Source organism: Neolamprologus multifasciatus, chromosome 3 (genome assembly GCF_963576455.1).
Source record: "Neolamprologus multifasciatus chromosome 3, fNeoMul1.2, whole genome shotgun sequence".
In the NCBI taxonomy this organism is placed as follows: domain Eukaryota; kingdom Metazoa; phylum Chordata; class Actinopteri; order Cichliformes; family Cichlidae; genus Neolamprologus; species Neolamprologus multifasciatus.
Window position 1 is genome coordinate 22457448 of NC_140441.1, and position 19497 is coordinate 22476944.

The window sequence follows — 19497 nt, forward strand, 5'->3', positions numbered from 1 at the left end:
CAAGAGAACTACAATGTTTTGATAATTGGGTGACAGGTTTTCTTATTTGTGTGTAGAGTTTTGCAAAAATAGCCAATAGTTACAAAAAATGTGCTTAAGCAATCAGAAAAAACTGTAAAAAAATGAGAAAGAAGGGAGCAGAATTTCCTTTCCCAGTCCTGTAAAATAACAGTTTCACTCAATATTTCTCTTGTGCTTTGCCCTTTTTCCACACTTTTGCTTACTTCATTTAAACAGTTTATTTGTTAATGTTTCCTTCATTATTTTCAAATCATCTCTCAATACTGCATTTTAAAATATTAAATAAAATAGTATTACTTCAAAGGTTTAGGACACCTGATTGGCTGTGGAAGTAATGCGCACACACCTCAGATCAATTTGAAATAAATAAAAAAACAAATTAGATTTAAAATTGTGGAATTTATTTTAAATATAAAACACACACACAAAAAAGAGGTTGTCTGTCAGGTATGCAACAGGGCAATGATCACAGCATGCAAGCAAATCCTGACATTTAATTTGCTTGTTTTTGATGTTCATCCTCAGTTGTTGCATGTTTGTCTTCTCCGTCGCTAATCTCAACCTGTCTATTAGATTATCACAGCTGCATCTCTGTCACTGACTTCACTCCTGAATTTTTATGATGCCGGACAATTTCTTTGTGTCCATTTCTCCCCCAAGTGTCCTGAAAAACCTTCATTTACTGGGTAATCTCATTTACAGCAGAGTTCAGATCCAACACTAATTATCAGTGTAATTATACTTGTCAATCATTTTTGTGTGTATTATCACTCTGCAGTGTGATAACTGACTTTGCTTTCTCATAAGCGTCTTCTCACTGGTCATATTTGCCACTGATTGCAGGTGGAAAACCTGCCTGTTTTAACTATCTACAGCATGAATAATAAAATACATAATAAAATAAAAAATATATAAAGAAACAGATGCCTGTGGTAACAATTATGACTCTTGCTTTTTGCCTTTCTGTAAAATAAAAGATATGCACTCTGGGATCTAGAAGAAGAAATAGAAAAAAAGACAAAACACAACTTAAAAAAACCTTAAAACAATTTTGAAAAATACAATCTGCACTTGTGATTAGAGTTTGGTGTAAAATACTCCATACCACTGTACTGTACAGTCATCTATATTACATGTGTGTTTAAATAAACTTTAAATATTGATATATTTGCAAATTAATCTATAGCAAGGATAAGAAGAAAGACAAAAACCTACTTCTCCTGGAATGGTTGGTAATCAAGCTATGAAGGAAAAAAAACCCAAATATAACATGATGAATTTTTCTTTTATGTTTATACATAAACATACAATACAGTAATTTTGGAACGTGTTTCAATTACACTGAAGAAAACGCGATCAGCCTTACCGGTGTGACCTGGGTATCATCAAACTTATACCATCTGTCTTCATCCTGGGTTTTGATTGTTGCGCTGTAATGGCCACCTCTCACACCACCAAAATGATCCACAACTGCATACAGTTCGTACACGTCACTCTGATCACAGAAGACAAAAAATAACAAAGTGAGAAAGAAAAATGAAGATGATTTGGATCAAATATTAAAGTACACTTTGTAAATACCTCTGGTATTTGCAGGCTGTAGGGAACCTCCACAAAACAGCTGGTTTTGAAGTAGGACATGTAACCGTAGTTGAACTCAAACCTCTTCAGCAGCAGAATCAAAACATCTGGGTGATGTTTTATTACATCTGTCTGAGTGAAAAATATGGGTTATTAATGTGTGCCATTTTGTTAGAATTTTATTAAATCAATATCAATGTTCAGAAATCACAAAAAATTTCTTAATTTACAATAGTAGCATCAACTTTGTGACCGCAGCGGTCACAGTACATCTGGTGTTCTCCATTTAGACATGTAGGTCTGAAAAACTCCTCGATGCTGTTCACCTGAAAAATTAAAACTAACTTAGAAGCAGCTTTGATAAAGAGCTCAGTGTTCACAAAGGTTTTCTCAAGAAGGGCATGCTAACATTAATAAATCATGACCGCTTTAAAAGACATAATATTGTCTTTTGAAGGGAGATTTAAATGGTAGAAACAAACCAAAATTCATGAACACATATCAGTGAACTCAGGACTTGGACTGTAGAGTTGATTAGATGTGTCAGAAAAAGAAAAAAAAGGTATTGGACAGATCTGAAGACAAACTGAAAGGACTACAATTTCATTGGCAGTTTACCTCAGTGGGATTTAGATCCACTAAGTAAACTTTCACTTAAAGTTTACTTCTTGGTTTCTCTTGGTTAAGCTTCAAAATTTATTTTGTAGAATTTAGACATTAACTCTCTAAGACCTCAGTAACACAGGCTCACATACTTGATAAGTGTTGGAAAGTGTGTATTCCCAGTTAGCGAGTGGTTGCTGGCAGTCACTGGGTGAAACTGGTCACAAAGATGCTAAACCAAAAAACTCATTATAATTCCTTTGGTTGCTAGTATTTTGCCATGGTTTTCAAGCTTGGATGATAGCCATTAAAACCTTCAGCCACCACTTGCTAACCCATTTTCCACAAAACAAACAAAAATCACATCAAAAACAATCAAAAACATTTTGTTTTTCTAGAAAACATTGGATTAGGTTTACCTTTTCTTATAATTTCTTACTAAAAGATCCATTTGTTGCATTTTCTGACTTAGGATATTTACATGACTCATGAGACTATAAGTCAACTGTGTTATGTTTGTTTTGTAATGCATTGAAAGTAATAAGAAATATATTTTTTAAAAAAGAAACATTGTCAGAAATAATATTAATTAATATGTTTTGACACAAGCAGGATCTAAGGCATCATCTGATTTTTATGTGTCCTCAAAGTAGATACATAGTTCCCAATCAAACAAAAGTGTTTATTAAGGAAAATGATAGAATAACACAGATATGTTACTGGCAATATTATGTGAACTTGTTGCAGCTGTGAGTCCTGAAAACAGAAACATGCTGAGAAGTTTATGTACTTACTACACTGTAGTCTTGATTGTAAAAATCCACCAATGACACAGGAAGATGCCAAAATGGTGCATCCCTGTCAGTCTCTTTATGACCGTTAGAGCAGGTGATTTGGTTTGCTAACAGACCGTGGAAGATCTGAAAACAAAAATGAACAAAAACATATTATTAAGTATTATTTTCAAACCAAACGATTCCATTTGATATTGACAAAGACCTTACCTGTGACGCCTCGGGACTGGTCATTGTTAAAATCTTCTCGATGCATTCAGCAGCATCTCGCTGTTCATACACTGGGTGAAGAAATATATGTGCATGTCTTGAACAAACATATTCATTAATTAAAAAATATATATAACCCCATAATTATTCACTACAATCAAAAATGCCAATCATAAATGTTGTGTAAACTGACAAAGTTTCTCAAAAACATGAAACATCAAAAACATTATTCAAAGGTTTTGTTGTCTGTGTGTTATCATACTGTACCTCTGTTGATGCCCAGCTGGGTTATTATTTTGTGTGTGTTTGCTGTTTGTTTCTGTAAATTATCAAACAAGTCTGTAAGGGCACCAAGAAGCCCAATGCCAGCATTTTGTTTGGAGGACCTAAACAAAGACAACGTCCCCATAGTTAAATAAAAATGAACCATAGACCCCATTAAATGTACATATGTGACAATAATAAACCTTTTCACAGCTTCTCTGAAGTCTTCGGTCATAAACAGCACCTGCAGCACACTGTTCAGGTAACACGTCGCACCTTGGTTTACCAGCCCATGGTATTTATTATTAGCTTCTGTAAATTGCAGAATAAGAACATGAGTGTGCATCATAAACTGCCAGCACAGACAGAAGGTCATCAGAAAATAGCTCGGTCCCTTTTGCGTCTTTTCTACAGTCCATTGAAGTCAATGATTTGATCTACATTTGCTAACATATAATACCAAGAATAATTTTTAAATAATAGAATTAATTAAATCTTGAAACTCATTTTTTTAACCCTGGCTTTTCATTCGAGTTCCGCTTAAGTACCATCAGATTTTTTTAATGTTGTTTATGTTGTCACTATATAATGTATTTGCGTCTTCTCACGTTTCGTTTTACTGTATTTAGTTTCTATTGTTCATTAATTAACTTGTAATGCATTTTGGTTAACTTTGCTGTTGCTTGTAAATGTGCTATAGAAAACACTGACATTTACAAATTGACATTGACATTCCTTGTCAGGTACCTAGCAGGTTAAGAAAGGCACGTCCTTACAAATGGCGCAAGGTGTATAAATTCTCATCATATATCAGTAAACTCTTAATAATAAAGCAGCTCAATTGAAGACGCTCTGAGTAAAGGACAGTTCCTCTTTCAACAGCGTTTCCAGGCTGAATTTAAAGGCGTCTGAAGAGCGTAGGAAAAACTTTCTATAGAGAACACACAGAAGACCAATTAACCAAAAATAAATAAATAATGAAAAATAAATTTAAAAAAAGGCCTCGGGACTTCGAAATTCACTACAAATCTTACCCACAGAGGTAGAGATGTTCTTGAAACCATGTCGACCAAATAAACGCATTTTCTGCCCCCTCTGACGATCTACAAAGAAATTGTTGTTGGAGGCAGAAACAAACGCGATTATTTTGAAAAGAAATCAAAGTAAGCCAAAGATGCAGGCCTGCCTTCAACACAGTTTTAAGACATTTCTTCAGATATTTGTTAATAAAATATTTCATCCGCTATAGGAGCATTAGGGTATCTCAATCTCCCGTGCAGTTAAAAACACTCCGACTATCGCTTTCTCTTTCACTTCTGCCGGATCAGTGATGGGTTCAAGGCGTGTCGGAAATGTTATTTGTTAAAAATGTGGCGCATTTCTGTCAGTTTCCTATTCTACAGGTGCAAACTCAGCAGCTTTCTTTTTCTTCCCAAACTGTTCTGTTCTCAGTATTTCTGTTCCCAACAATAGCTGGCATCAGCTGTTGCACTAACCTGGAGGTTCATGACTACAGCAGGCTACACATCACCAACCTTTAAAAGTATTTATTGCACATCTTATATCTTAATATTTATTCAGATTCAGTTCAACTCAGTTTTATTTATATAGCGCCAAATCACAACAACTGTCTTCAAGAAGCTTTATATTGCAAGGTAAAGACCCTATATTAATACCAAAAAACAGACATTACCCCAGCAATCTTAAGACAACGATAAGAACCATAAGACACAGACATTTAGTATAATATATTTATTTTATGCAATGTCAGAAACTGTATGTTTCAAATGTGAATATTACAAAGCATAATTGCAATTTAAAAAGCTTATACAAAGGTCTGGATAGTGCTTTTCCTCATTCATCTTTGCACTTTGTCATTTTCATACTGTTTCTATCACTTATCACTTTCTAGCACTTAGCCCATCTTGTGAAAATGTTTTCGAGACTGTGAGGACAATTAAAAACGTAGAAGTGCACTTTAGATGTTTTTATGCCAAAGAATCTGAAGCTGCCAGTGGTGAGATTTACAGGATTTTTATAGTAATGAGATTTCATTTCCTGTGGACACCGTAAACACCTTAAAGCAAAAGAAGTATCAGATATCATGAGGCATCAGAAGAAGCAGCAGTGACAATCACATGTTGAGATGGTGTCTGTCAGACTCTTGGTCTTACAGCAACTTTAATCACCATAAAAATGCCAGATATCTGCAGACCCCACAGTCTGGTTCTTGCCTGTGAATATCAGACACTCACTTCTCTCTCATAAACATACTGAGAGATCAAGAAAATCAAAGTGACATAAACCCGTCCATCTTTTTCCTCAGCTAAAGAAAGGTTACCAAAAATATTGATGGTTAAAAACTGTATTCAAAGACAAGTTGACCTCTAGAACCTTCTTTTTTAAGCAAGCTCATCCAAAGCTAGCCCAGTAGAGTCCAATAATGAAAAAGGAAGACAGAGAAACATAAGACGAAAGAACCCGAGTTACACATAAACTTCATTCTTGTTTTCATGTTTTCCTCCACACAGGGATGGAGGTCTGCCTTGGCGCGACCCCACTGGGGCAGATTTCATATGGTGAACTGGAACATTCACGCTTTAGTTTCAGGCAGACAAAACAGAACTCCATTTTGCAGCGAGGACATTTGATATTTTTACAGTGTTTTCTGTTATGCTCCACCCTCAGGCCACATGTAGGACAGAGTCTGATGGCAGGGCAGCTGGTGACGCCCTTTACGTCAGGCAGATCAATGGTTTTACATGTCTGCAAAAGTTGCAGGTCCTTGTTTTCACAGCCGTCGTTGTCGCAGCGTTCAGATCGAGGGCCTGAACCCTTCCATGGTTTCAGACACTGCCAGCAAAAGTAGAATTTCTTCTTCTGAACAGCTGTGCATACGACACACTGGACACACAGGTTAGACAGATCCATCCTCTCCACACTTGTTTTGCACTGTGGGCACTGATGTGGAAATAAATGAAGGGACATTTTTAAGAGAAACCCAACCACAATATTAAAAAAATATTGAGTCCACTGGATTTCACTGAAATCAAGAAGCTGTAAACGTTAAAAAGGAAAAACAAATTAAAACATAAATAACTGGGTCACTTACTTCCTGAACCTCGCAGTGGTCTGCAAGAGCCAGACGGGCCATGCTCTCTTCAAAGTGCTGCATTTCCTCCACAGTCAGATCAGCCAGTCTGCGCACCTCCTGGTACGACCACTCTGTATTACACTGCTTGGTTCCCTCCACTAAAGCCGGACATCTGAATTTGTAATTCCCCTTTTAAAAAATTACAATTTAAAAAAGAAAAAGTTAATTTAATTAATTTGAGTGCCTCCTGGGTGAGGTGTTCTGGGCATGTCCGGGGCCCGGGACAGAACCAGGACACGCTGGAGAGATTATATCTCTCGGCTAGCTTGGGAACGCCTTGGTGTTCCCCCGGATAAGCTAGAGGAGGTGGCTGGGGAGAGGGAGGGCTGGGCTTCTCTGCTTAGGCTGCTGCCCCCGCGACCCTTCCCCCGGATAAAGCGTAAGAAGATGGATGGATGGATAATTAATTAGAATTTGTTGTTTTTAAAACTCCTACTTTTATTTTTAATGCATTTTTATACCTTCATTCTTTTACGTTTTTATATAGTTGTTAAATCTGCAACAAGTTTAGCTACACATATAAACAGTAAAACAAAACATTTCTGCAGATTACCTATTGGCACCCAATCATGTGATAACTTAAACAAAATCAGTGTATTTTATAAGTTCAATAATTTTACCTCTTTTTGCTACAAACACATAAAGCTGTTAAAATCAATCTGAAATGATTTTACCAAAAACTCCAAAGACTAAATTTTAAATGGAATTATATAATAACTATAATAACAGACCGGTATTTGTATTTGTATTCGATTTGATTAAAATTCAAAATAGCTGTAAAAATCCATTTTTTTGCGTTACACTTCTAATTAATGTTATAGTGTAATTCTTCTTTAATTATATCCATTATAATAATTATGGATATGCAATATTAGTTGATGGTTTTCCATAAATCCAGCAATGAACATGTAACAAGAAACCTCATTGAAAAGAAAATAACATCCATTGCCTCATTCATGGTTAAAACCAACAACTAATAAAATACTTGTGAACATCATGAACCTCACCACCACCCGTCCTTGTTGGAGGACGCTGAACAGACAGTGCAACTGACTTGCAGGGACAGAACATGGCTGTGATGATGAATTGGTGCTTGTTGGGGGATTGGCAGACAGTACCAGGAATAAGATGCTTTAAGTGCATGTGATTATGCATAACAGATGTTGACAGATGTTTGATATCTCTGCCTCTGCTGATTTGACTTTTGCACACATTACATATCACTTTGGTTTCATCTGCAGCACTGAATGTAAAATGCTTCCACGCAGAACTGGAACAAGTTTTTTGGCTGGTGTAGGACCAAGAGATGGCTCAGCAGCAGCCACACTCTTTTCTATTTAGTTGACCAAATCCATGTGGGGAGTTTCAGCTACGTTAATAAGGACAACTAAATTACAGAGGGTACAAAAATTCTCTTCAACAAAAATAGTGATGCAGTTCAGTCTTTTATTGCTCAGCTGAGCCTTCTCTGTTGCTGTGTGGAGCAGCCTGTGTCAGTCACCTTTCACACGTCACTCATTCATCCGGTCATGCACTGCAGTCTCATAAGGAAACTCAGCTTTTTAATATGAAGTTTTTCTTGTTCCCGAATACAAATATTTTTTAAAGTATTTCTTCGAAATAAGTATTCATAAAAAACACGATATTAGTTCCTTTCCGAATACGTATTCAGGTTTGGCTCCACCCCATCACATACATTATCTGCTACAAAGACATGACACACCTGATCCAGCAGGGTACGACACCATCGTGTTAGAGATTCAGGAGTGACAGCGTGGCCACAGGACATCTCTGCTCTGAGAGAGTCATCACCTGAGGAAGAAGTGGACAATAACAGATGTATCAGTTACACTACATATACTGGGTTGCACCAAAATATAATAAACTCTGTGGCTCATGAAAAATTTAAAAAAGGAATAGGAGAAATTTTATAATGTGTGGTAATGACTGTCAGAAAAACATATTTGTAGCAGTTTTTGTGGGGCAACATGGTGGGTGAAAAAGAAAAAAAAATCTTACACAGTGGATTCAGATCATCTGGCCTGTTGACGAACTTTAGGGTAGAATCTAGTGGATCGTATCGCTTCTCCACCTGCTCCGGTCCTGGAGCGCTCATTTGGGTTCTACGGAAAGAAAATCTGACATTATGAATACTGTCTGGTTTAGTCTTATGTTTAGTTTAGTTAGTTTAGTTTAGTCTTGCATATGGATTTAAAATCGCATCTGCCGTTATCATCTGTCACACGTTATCATCTGTTATTGTATCGAGTCTTTTCCAGACTCGATACAATAAAAACGTTAAAAGGAATTAAAGATGTATTTAAAGTACTTATGAGCCATTACATTTCTTTCTCACAATCGCTATTCTAGTTCATGTTAAAGCTGTATGATGGGGCTGAGTTTAAGGCCACACCAAACTCATTCAGCCACGCCTTTATGGAGCTTGCATTCTGCACTGGAATGTGCATGTACGAACATGTATTCATTTATGATCACGGGCTGAATAATGTTGACTCATGCTAGAAAATGTCAGTTTTCATTGTTACACAAAGCTGCTACAAAATGTGTAAAAGGACGAAAGGGTCTGAAGGGGTCTGAAGCGACTGCAGTGTTGTGTGAGCTATCATGAGCCGTTTAAACATGAGCCGTTTAAATTCCCTGGATGTTTAAACAACATCCAGGGAATTTCCAGTTGGATGAAACTGAAAGCACTAAGTGCTTTCAGTTTTGATTGCCTATTATTTTGAAATTGAAAACACTTTTAAGAACAGTGATCACTCTATTAACAATGATATACATAACCATATTAGGACTACCTTATGTCACAGATTCTATAAGATGACACAGATTTAATTAGCAAAGGAGCAAAGACTGCAAATATCAAGAGTAGGTTTAAAAAGTGAAACGTAACAAATTACCCTGTTGGCACAGCTTGTGTCGCTTTAGTTTCTGGTACTTTCCTTCTTCTTTTACTTCCCAACCGGTATGGGAACAGCAACCTAAAAGTCAAAAGGAATAACTTAGTAAGTTATTGCTTAAACCTGTGGACAAAATGTGAACCATCACAGAAAATCTAACTAAGCTTCCTAAAGTGAAAACTTATTGTCATCACATAGTCACAATTTATTTTTATTTTATTTTATTTTATTCTACCTCAGGGAAACCTATCATCAGTGGCCATTATATATTATATATGTGTGTGTACCGTAGGAGTTACGAATTCAAAAATAAAATATACACCACTTAAAAACAAAGAGTGAGCTCACGTACCTGTTTAAATAAAGCTTCAATAAAGCTTCACACATGACTTCGACTGTACTTGGAGACCTAAAGGATGAAGAAGAACAACAGACAGCATGCAGTTTAATTTTAGCATGTTACAATAAAGTGCTGTACTCGACATAAACAGTTTACACTAAAAACAAAAAAACTATAACACAAGTCTTATGAGTGTATAAAGCAAGATTTGAATACCTAACTGGTGTGGAAACAGGGACACTAACGCGTACTCACCGCTCCTCAGCAGGACCACTAAGCGACGACTGTACTAACCTCGAGGAAGTGACATGACAGGAAGTCAGTCATTGCGCAGAGGAAATTTTTTTCTTTCTTTCTTTTTTTTTTAAATCACGCAGAGAAAATAAAGCTAATTAAATAAAGCTCCGAAATATAGAAATTAAATGCACACACACACACACACACACACACACAGCGAGACAGAGAGAATAAGAGAGAGAGTTTCTACTTTTTCTGCGTTAACAATTCACTTCACTGATATAAATAATTAAATAAATCTATAGCAAAAACCCGCTTAAATGCTGCTTATCGATAAATGAATCAACAAATACAACAGCATAATGCATAATGTAGTTCACTCTTCTATGGATGCTCCGTCAATGCTTACTTTTAATTCATTATTATACTCTTCTGCGAGCAAGAAATCTTAGTCTTCATCCTCTACAGCAGTGGTTCCCAAACTTTAGTAAACAATTAAGCAAATACAAGTAATCTGCAATAAATTACAGGTAGTAAGAAAATAAACTACTAACTCTTTTACGCTATGTCCGCACCTACACGGGTATTTTTGAAAACGCAGCTGTTTCGTCCACACGTAAACGGCGTTTCAAATCACCGAAAACTGAGTTTTTTTTAATACTCCTTTTTTGCGTTTATGTGTTGACCAGGAATACAGAGTTGGTCATGCAATGTCAAAGGTATGTGCCTTTTTCACGTCACGCTGTGCACACGTTATTATTTACATGAGATGAATTGCAGAATGGCAGATATACTGTTAATCTGACTATCTGCAGTTTTATACACACGCAGTTAATGCATCACGGTGTGATTATTTTACGTGTAGTTGTTTTTTTCCTGTGTAATAATATTCAACATTGCTATCAATACATTTTTCAAAAAAATGCCTCTCTGTTCAAAATAGGTTTAAAAACAAACAACTGTGGGATACTGTTTGTCCGTAATTTAGACAGCCCAGCGCTGCTCCCGACAAAGGGAAAAGCAATTCTGCAGGGAGACCTACCTTGGCACTTGTGCAGGTGAAACCAAAGGGAAGATATGCTTCACCATATTTTCTAGTCTTTGGCTTAGAATGAAGTTGGTTTGGAAACATATTCAGCTATGCTCCATCTCCTGCTTTGCGTTTCTGTAGGCGCCCGTGCTAGCAGTGTCCAAGCTTTTTGTTTTTTTCCCCCCCTAGGGGGCGGGCTACACACTTGGGAAGGTCTGCTCTACAGCAAATTACAAGTACCCGGCTGGGATAATAAGCTGGCCAAGGAGGAGATTGAAGCCCCTAGCGTCAAGACAAGAAAGCTCCTTACCATGCATGGAGGGTTTTGCCCCAAGTCCAGCACCCTGAGGCTGTATGCTAAGCGGAAGGAAGGAGGCCGGGGACTGGTGAGTGTCAGCACCACAGTCCAGGATGAGACAACGAACATCCACGAATACATCACGAAGATGGCCCCAACTGACCAAGTGCTCAGTGAATACCTCAGGCAGCAGAAACGCAAGAAAGAGGAGGGAGACGAGGAACCATCATGGAAGGACAGGCCCCTGCACGGTATGTACCACCGGCAGATAGAGGAGGTGGCTGATATCCAGAAATCCTACCAGTGGCTGGACAAAGCCGGACTGAAAGACAGCACAGAGGCACTAATCATGGCAGCACAAGAACAAGCTCTGTGTACAAGATCCATAGAGGCTGGGGTCTATCACACCAGGCAAGACCCCAGGTGCAGGCTGTGTAAAGATGCCCCAGAGACAATCCAGCACATAACAGCAGGGTGTAAGATGCTAGCAGGCAAGGAATACATGGAACGCCATAACCAAGTGGCCGGCATAGTGTACAGGAACATCTGTGCCGAGTATAACCTGGAAGTCTCAAGGTCAAAATGGAAGACGCCCCCAAGGGTGGTGGAGAATGACCGAGCTAAGATGCTGTGGGACTTCCAGATACAGGCGGACAAAATGGTGGTGGCTAACCAACCGGTGGTGGTGGTAGACAAACAGAAGAAGACGGCTGTAGTGATCGATGTAGTGGTTCCGAATGACAGAAACATCAGGAAGAAGGAACACGAGAAGCTGGAGAAATACCAAGGGCTCAGAGAAGAACTCGAGAAAATGTGGAGGGTGAAGGTGACGGTGGTCCCCGTGGTAATCAGAGCACTAGGTGCGGTGACTCCCACCAGCCAATCCAAGGAACAACATCAGAGATCTCTGTCCAGAAGAGCGCAGTCCTAGGAACAGCTAAGATACTGTGCAGGACCCTCAAGCTCCCAGGCCTCCGGTAGAGGACCCAAGCTTGAAGGATAGACCACCCACAGGGGCAAGCGGGGAATTTATATATATATATATATATATATATATATATATATATATGATTTCATCAAAATCCAGACCATATGTGAATAATCCAGTCAGAGCACAGGAACACAGTCTATAGCTGAGCTCTAGTCTCACCTGTTAGAGTGAGATAAACAAAGACATGAAGCCAAATTTTAAATAATAATGAAAGCAGAGGATAAAATATGAAGACTGAAACAATTTTGCTGTTAAGACACTACTTACATGAACATTAACTACAATATGTTGCATCATATCTAAAACAGGAATCGCTGGTAACCAAACTGATGTTCATCCACAACCCCAGAGACCATGATGGAGGAGTCTAAAGTGGTGTGGATCCAGGTCGCAGTAACAATGTAGCAGGTCTGACACATTGTGCTGCTTAACTCTGCACTGTGCTGCACAAATGTGCAAATGAAGAGATAAGCTGACCCCTGCCTTTTCAACTGAGTTGATTTAATCTCCCAAAACTGTTTAATTAAAAATTAAATTAAGTAAAATTCCTTCATACTGTATGACTTAGCCTTTATCGGCATCCCTTTCCTCCTGTTTGAAGGTGCAACACCAAAATAAATGGGAATAAGTCTCTGGGAAGATCTCTCAAAAAGAGCAAAATATATCTGTATTATTCACAAATTTTTAAAGTTTGAAGTCTGTTTGTTTGTTTATTATGAAGGTAAAAACTTTGAATTAATTTAAATAAAACCCAATTGACAGAATTTGTTTGTAGCAAAGAATCAAATCCATCAATAATGAAATTGATAGATGAACACAGATCAGCACCTCTTCAAAGTGTTACCTAATTTTGGCATTCATATTTCCATGGGAGGAGAAATGGGACCTAATGGAGATTCTTCAGGAGGAGACATAGACAAGGGTGATGAAGGGGTGAGAAAGGATGCCATCAGAAACATTGAAGATCTATTTTAGGTTTAGTGGGGGTGTTGTATCTGTTTAGGAGCTCTTAGTAAATGTATAATAACTTACAAAGAGTTTCCCTTGCTGTTACAACAACAGGCCCCCATTACTTTACATCTGCCCTTATTACTGTACAAGTTCACTCATTCAGCCAACTAATACTGCCATCTTCTGGTGAAAAAGAATATCGCTCTACGATGACATAGGTAAGATAAAATGGGCTTTGCATCAGTGACACAACATTGCCTTTGCAACAAAATTCAGAAAGAAATAGGGGGGATTACAGTCACAGTAAAACTCCTTCAGTGAAAACTCAGAAATTTATTTTATTGTTAAACTTAATATTAATAAACTTTTTATTAAGTTAAGTTATCAAGTTAATGAATTGTTAAATTATTAAACTTAAACAATTTAGCAATTTACAATACAATATTTACAATATAAACTAAACAGTTGGGCAGTCTTCTCTTCAAAGAAGAGAACTTTTATTTAAAAAATCTAAACTTATATTAAAATATTCAGGGCACCACAAGCCATTTACTCAGATTCATGCGTGAGCAGCATTTCATTGGTAAGTCTGGTTCATGTCATTCAACAACTGGCCAAAATAATGGAGTCACCACGTACAAGATATTCTTTCAGCTTTTTTACTTTGCAAATTAAACAAAGACATGAAACCAAATTGTTTTTGTTGAATAGCTAAATGGTCTGCCTTCAATTTTTTTACATTAATAATAATAATGAAAGCAGAGGGTAAAATATGAGACCATTAAAAAAAATCACAATTATGACTTTATTGTACATTCTCTGGCTTTTGTGTGCCCTTTATATGAACTGTACTAAACATGGACTTCATCAGCAGCTGACATTTGACTTATTTCTGCTCAGGTACTTATAAACACAAGCACAGCTAAAGCAACATAGCAAGCAATGTTGCTTTTAACAATAATAGCTTTCGGTTAAAACAATGCATGAAAACAAATCTAGTTCACTTTAAGAGTTTGAAAATCTCTAAATAAAACTTTAAAAACCGTTTGGAAATAATCGCTCCTGCTGCAGCTGTCACACAGTGGACAAGTTGCCAGTCTGAAGTAAAAGCATAAAAATAATTAATGGGACATCAGCATAATTCAAGACTTTGTGGAAACATTCATAAAGAAGTTAGAAACGCTTCCTGTTAAAGGTTAGTGATGTAAAAGATACCCACTTATATCCTTCTTGTATTTTCAGATTACAGTGCTTCACATTTTCTCTGAACAGCACGCGTCGGGTGTGTTAGAAGATCAAAGATTTCCCAAATTATGTAAAAAGGGTGGATATTATAGTTTTGTTTAAGTCCTTATCACTTTTTTAGACTAGTCCAGTCTGAAGAAAGGGGAAGAAAATACACCAGGTCAAGTTCACCAATTACCAAAACAGCAGTGTAAACACTCGGAAGTAGAGTCAAGAAACCTTTCCCAGAAGCACATAGGCAGAGTATGTTATTTTATGATTCATTGGGTAACGCTAGGTAATATGCTGAGCTAAACTAAGTAAACAAGGTTCTGCTCAAGCTTTCTGTTTAAGTTTTACCAGAATGACAATTCAATTCTGAAGGAAAGTCTGGTATGAGAGAAGAGTACATAAAGTCTGTGTTGTCTGCTACTTTCTGCGCCACACAGGTATTGATGTTTGTCTGGGAGCTACACCATCACTGCAGGGGATGAAGTAAGAACTTGTCCTCAAGCACACAGGAGTGAGTTTCAGACACACAAAGCAGAACTCTTTCTGACAGCGAGGACAGATGATGTTCTTGCAGCCTGTTTTGTCGTGCTCCACTATCTCACCACAGGTGGGACAGGCCCGGATTGAGGGACAGGCATCGACCCCCCGAACCCGAGGGAGATCAGTAGTCTTGCAGTTCTTGAGAACTTCGAGTTCGTGGTTTACGCAGCCATCATTATCACAGCGGTCTGATCGTGGAGCTCTGCCTTTCCACGGCCTCAAACACTGGCAGCAGAACTCATACGCTTTGCTGTTGTCTGCTGTACAGATTGTGCACCTCACACTCAGGTTAGTCAGGTCCTCTCTCTCCACATAGGTCTTGCAACCAGGACACTGTTGTGAGAAAAATAAAAAGAATAGTTTAAAATTTGAAAAGTAAAACATTTTGTGCTTTCCTATATATCTAGGATAAACTGTAGTCCCTTGGGCTGGAAAAGCCTGCATAAACCCAGCCCCACAAACTTTGCATGGAGAGTTGAGTTTAAAGGCTAGAAGGCCACACCCTGACAAGATCTCCAAAGAGTGGTGCTCTCGGCCAAACGCATCATTCGATCAGAGCTTCCTGACCTTTTGTGCATCTACACCAAGCGGTGCAAGACCAAAGCCAGGAAGATTATGATGAACCTCTCACATCCCAACAATGGACTCTTCTCACTGTTGAGATCTGGGAAGCGCTTCCGCTCCCTTAAGGCCAAAACAGAGACAATGAATTCTTCCCCCTGCAACTCGGGCCCTGAACCAGGTGTAGAACTGGACTCTGCTACATCACATCACTACACACACTCTATTTATTTCTTCTTATAATTTCTTTCTTAAATTGTTATTTACATATTTTTTACTGTAAATTTTTAAATGTAAAATCTGTAAATTTTGTACATTTTTTTTTATTGTAGTTTAATGGTCAGACATTACACAGCATTTCACTACATGTCATTCTGTGTATAATTGAGCGTGTGACGAATAAAAATTGAATTTGAATTTGGTTCGATCTCTCTGTGTAGAGTTTGCTTGTTTCCCTTTAGGTACTCCAGCTTCCCCCTACAAACCATTGTAGGGGGATATTTGCATTTTCTTATTTCCATCTATATCTACTTTGTGGGATCTTTGACTTCTTGTGCATGTCACTTCTGGGAGTTTAAACATAAATTTTCAAGCAGGGAAGTTGAGTCGTCTTGCCCTGTGTCTTCCTGTCTTATGCCTGTTTGTTCGTGATTGCTGAGTGGATTAGAGACACTCTCTATAGAAGACTTACTATTTTCAGTTCACAGTAGTCTCTGGCTGCCAGCTGGGCAATCTTCTCTTCAAAGTAGGCCATCTCTTCAACTGTCAGTGCTGCCAGCCTGCGCACCTCTGGATATGACCACACTTCACCACACATCTTGTAGGTGTCCTCATTTAAAGCAGGGCACTTAAATTTGTACTGGCCCTGCAGGGACACAAAAGGTTTAATCTCCCGTAATGGGGAAGACATTAGAGTGAGAAACTTTAAAAAAAACAAAAACAAAAAACGTTTAAAATGAAACAAAACAAAGTATTGTCTGGCAACAAAGAGCTTCATCATACAAAGTCCATATCAAACCAGATCAGGATGACAGTTTTTAAAATTAAGGGTGGCGTTTTCATTTGACGTGTTTTCTATTTTACAGTAAACACTGTCCAAAATTTGGAAAGAAAAAGAATAAAAATGAAGACAGAAAGAAACCTGATCCAGCAGACTGCGGCACCATCCGGTCAGAGATTCCGCTGTGACGGCATGACCGCAGGACATCTCTGCTACGAGACTGTCATCACCGGCTGCACAAAACAAAGAGAAAGCACAACGAGTTTCATATCAACGTCACATAAAGTCTGTATTTGACCAATAGGTTGAGAGTTGCCAAAATACTGAATATATGTGAGCATTTTCCTTACATAAGCTAACACCGGCATAAGACGTGTATATAACTGCTTTAGTTGGGTTAACTGGTAAAATAACAAGTATACAGACAACAGGTAAAAGTACAAACCGTTTATTTTAAACATATTTTTTGTTCTTACATAATGGATCCAGCTCATCCTTCCTGTTTACAAATGTCAGCGTCGTATCGTTGGGGTCGTAGCTCTTGTCATCCTGATCTTGTGTCGTCATTCTGGTTCAGACGAGGAGGTTTGCTCTCTGTCCACAAATTTGATCTTGGTTTAAATACTACAAATGAAATTAGCACCGAGGTTCTTGCTCTGTCTTCCTCTTTTAAAGCACCAAGATTCAGCAGCCCGTTTAACTTTCAGTTTCTCTACGGTACTTACAACAAGTCACATGGTGCACGATAGCAGGCTTGCATTCCCCTATGAGATATTCGCACTACGTGTACAGTTAATCCTCACAGCTTTAAGTAGCCTATCATAGAATATTAATTGTGCGTTGTGATAAACAGTCGTGCGTTGGCTTCAAAAAAAGACACCAATTAATGCTAACATTTGATAAACAAACGCTCCCTGGTCACATGACAAACAAAGGTGGAAATCACCCCCTCATAATAAACATTTGTAAACACTTTTACGCAGACGGAGAAGCAGGGAAACTACCTTCAAAACAATAAAAAAAATAATTAAAAATAATTAGAAGATGAAGAATTTTGAGCGAAAGTGAAAGAATTTATCTGCTCTCTGACGTCAAACCTTGAAGCCAAACAGCTGTTCGCACTGACATATCTGTGGCAGACTTTAGGAGCGCAACAAATCGGACTTAAGCGCAAAATGGGAAAAATCTACCAGGTTGTCGTTCATGGACTAAGGGGTCAGAAGATGATGTTGGACCTGTGCAACACCGAGGAGCAGTTTAAGAGCATGACCGTGAAACAGCTCAAGGAAAAATTGGCGCAGAAGCTTCCGGAGACCGCAGGTAAGACAGCAGATAGAAAACAGTGTATGTATGCTTTTATGTTGCTGATTAATTCAAAGGCATATTTACTGTAATGAGATTCTTTATATAAAGTTCCAATCCTAAAGTAAAAACTCAGCAGCTTGAAGTGAAAGTAAGGAAGTGGCGATAATAAATAATGGTTTGATGAAAGTGCATTACAGTATTAGATACTTTTCTGTGTCTGTGCGCGTGCGCATGTGATTTTAAAAAGTTACTGTCAATAAAAACTGAGTGAAGTAATTAGTGAAGCCCAAAATGAAAGTAAGCTAGCTCAAGAACAATTAGTACAAACTCTACATCAAACTGCTCAAGTTCATGTAGTTATTTGTAGTTGAAGAGTTTCAAAGGCAAACATGTTAAAGGAGTTAGAGAAAAAAAGTGCATTACGTGAAAACTCACTCTAGGAACGAGGAAATCCAACTTTAAGTACATTACTTAAGTAAAGTAAGTAAATGTGGGCTAATAATCTAATGCATCTCTGTGGATGTGCCTAATAAAAATGATATAGATTTACTTTAAAAAAATATGTGTGTGTGTGTGTGTGTGTGTGTGTGTGTGTGTGTGTGTGTGTGTGTGTGTGTGTGTGCAGGAGAGGAGGCTCTGCGCCTGATATTCACAGATAAGATGTTGGATGGAGACGACACCCTTCTGTCTGAATATGGAATCCAGCACATGTCCGTCCTCCACATGGTGATGAAGGTTCCTGGAGGACTGAAAGCTTGACTAAGATCATCTCCACCTGTCCTACAACTACTGCTGCTACTTTCTGTGATGCTTCATAAAACCTCTTGAGACTGTTTACATGCAATGTAAATGGTTCACTTAATATGCTGTTTTACTGTTTAATGACAATGATTGTTTAATTGATCATCCTTTATTCCAAATGCAAAACGAGTCTGTGTTGTTCTATGAAATAAAACATTTTTTTCCAGTTACTTTCTTTGTATTTTGTATTATTTTTAATTAGTATTTAATCTTTATTTAAATGTTTTTTTTTCAGTTACCACAATAGTCTCACAGTAGTTTAGACAGCCATAAAATACTTAAAGGAAATTGGCAATGACAAAGGACACTTTTTGATTTTCACGTTTCCTATTTTAGCTATAGGTACAAAATATTGTATAAATATGATCTTAAATCCATTTTTAATTTCAGTTCTCTAAAATGGTTTACATAGTTGGTGCTAGTTCTAAGTTTAGTTTCAGTTAAGTTTAATAGCCACGTTCTCTCTTAATGCTTCATCTCCAATAATTTTTTCAGTTGTTACAACACATTCACAAAGCATATTCAACAGTAAATCAAAAGCTTGTCACTGGTGTCTTTTCATAAATATTGTATTTGCTGAAGATCCAGCTGCAGGTTCTCTGACTCTTGAGACTGAGTCTGAGCACAGACTATCATAGATCCCACAAAGTTAACAAAGAGGT

General features: G+C 37.8%; 4 protein-coding genes across 7 annotated transcripts; 1 reads left to right on the top strand and 3 right to left on the bottom strand.

The window, feature by feature from the left end:
* Positions 1 to 121: 121 nt before the first annotated feature.
* Positions 122 to 4500, bottom strand: LOC146522020 (ubiquitin carboxyl-terminal hydrolase 46-like). Of its 3 annotated transcripts, XM_085149905.1 has the most exons (9): positions 3677 to 4500; positions 3477 to 3595; positions 3210 to 3280; positions 3000 to 3125; positions 1833 to 1928; positions 1603 to 1734; positions 1388 to 1516; positions 1237 to 1262; positions 122 to 1014 (listed from the first exon to the last, which is right to left on the bottom strand). In XM_085149905.1, the coding sequence occupies exons 1-9, from the start codon at positions 3847 to 3849 to the stop codon at positions 891 to 893; spliced, it is 996 nt and encodes a 331-aa protein (XP_085006031.1). In that variant the 5' UTR covers positions 3850 to 4500; the 3' UTR covers positions 122 to 890. The 3 variants fall into 3 exon arrangements, with proteins under 3 accessions (XP_085006031.1, XP_085006040.1, XP_085006048.1); XM_085149914.1 differs by lacking the exon at positions 1833 to 1928; XM_085149922.1 differs by having other exon boundaries at positions 900 to 1262.
* Positions 3677 to 10219, bottom strand: LOC146522021 (E3 ubiquitin-protein ligase RNF19B-like). 2 transcript variants are annotated; one of them, XM_085149978.1, is made up of 8 exons: positions 10141 to 10219; positions 9898 to 9954; positions 9546 to 9626; positions 8647 to 8750; positions 8351 to 8439; positions 6586 to 6756; positions 4508 to 6434; positions 3677 to 3785 (listed from the first exon to the last, which is right to left on the bottom strand). In XM_085149978.1, the coding sequence occupies exons 2-7, from the start codon at positions 9930 to 9932 to the stop codon at positions 5985 to 5987; spliced, it is 930 nt and encodes a 309-aa protein (XP_085006104.1). In that variant the 5' UTR covers positions 9933 to 9954; positions 10141 to 10219; the 3' UTR covers positions 3677 to 3785; positions 4508 to 5984. The 2 variants fall into 2 exon arrangements, with proteins under 2 accessions (XP_085006104.1, XP_085006095.1); XM_085149969.1 differs by lacking the exon at positions 10141 to 10219 and having other exon boundaries at positions 9898 to 10064.
* Positions 10220 to 13833: 3614 nt separating this feature from the next.
* On the bottom strand, positions 13834 to 17645 carry LOC146522022 (uncharacterized). Its single transcript, XM_085150023.1, has 4 exons — positions 17206 to 17645; positions 16871 to 16962; positions 16421 to 16594; positions 13834 to 15501 (listed from the first exon to the last, which is right to left on the bottom strand). Exons 1-4 carry the CDS (start codon positions 17294 to 17296, stop codon positions 15046 to 15048), a joined length of 813 nt encoding a protein of 270 aa, XP_085006149.1. The 5' UTR covers positions 17297 to 17645; the 3' UTR covers positions 13834 to 15045.
* Positions 17646 to 17775: 130 nt separating this feature from the next.
* LOC146522023 (uncharacterized) lies at positions 17776 to 18989 on the top strand. Its single transcript, XM_085150213.1, has 2 exons — positions 17776 to 18049; positions 18660 to 18989. Exons 1-2 carry the CDS (start codon positions 17905 to 17907, stop codon positions 18791 to 18793), a joined length of 279 nt encoding a protein of 92 aa, XP_085006339.1. The 5' UTR covers positions 17776 to 17904; the 3' UTR covers positions 18794 to 18989.
* The last annotated feature ends 508 nt before the right edge of the window (positions 18990 to 19497 follow it).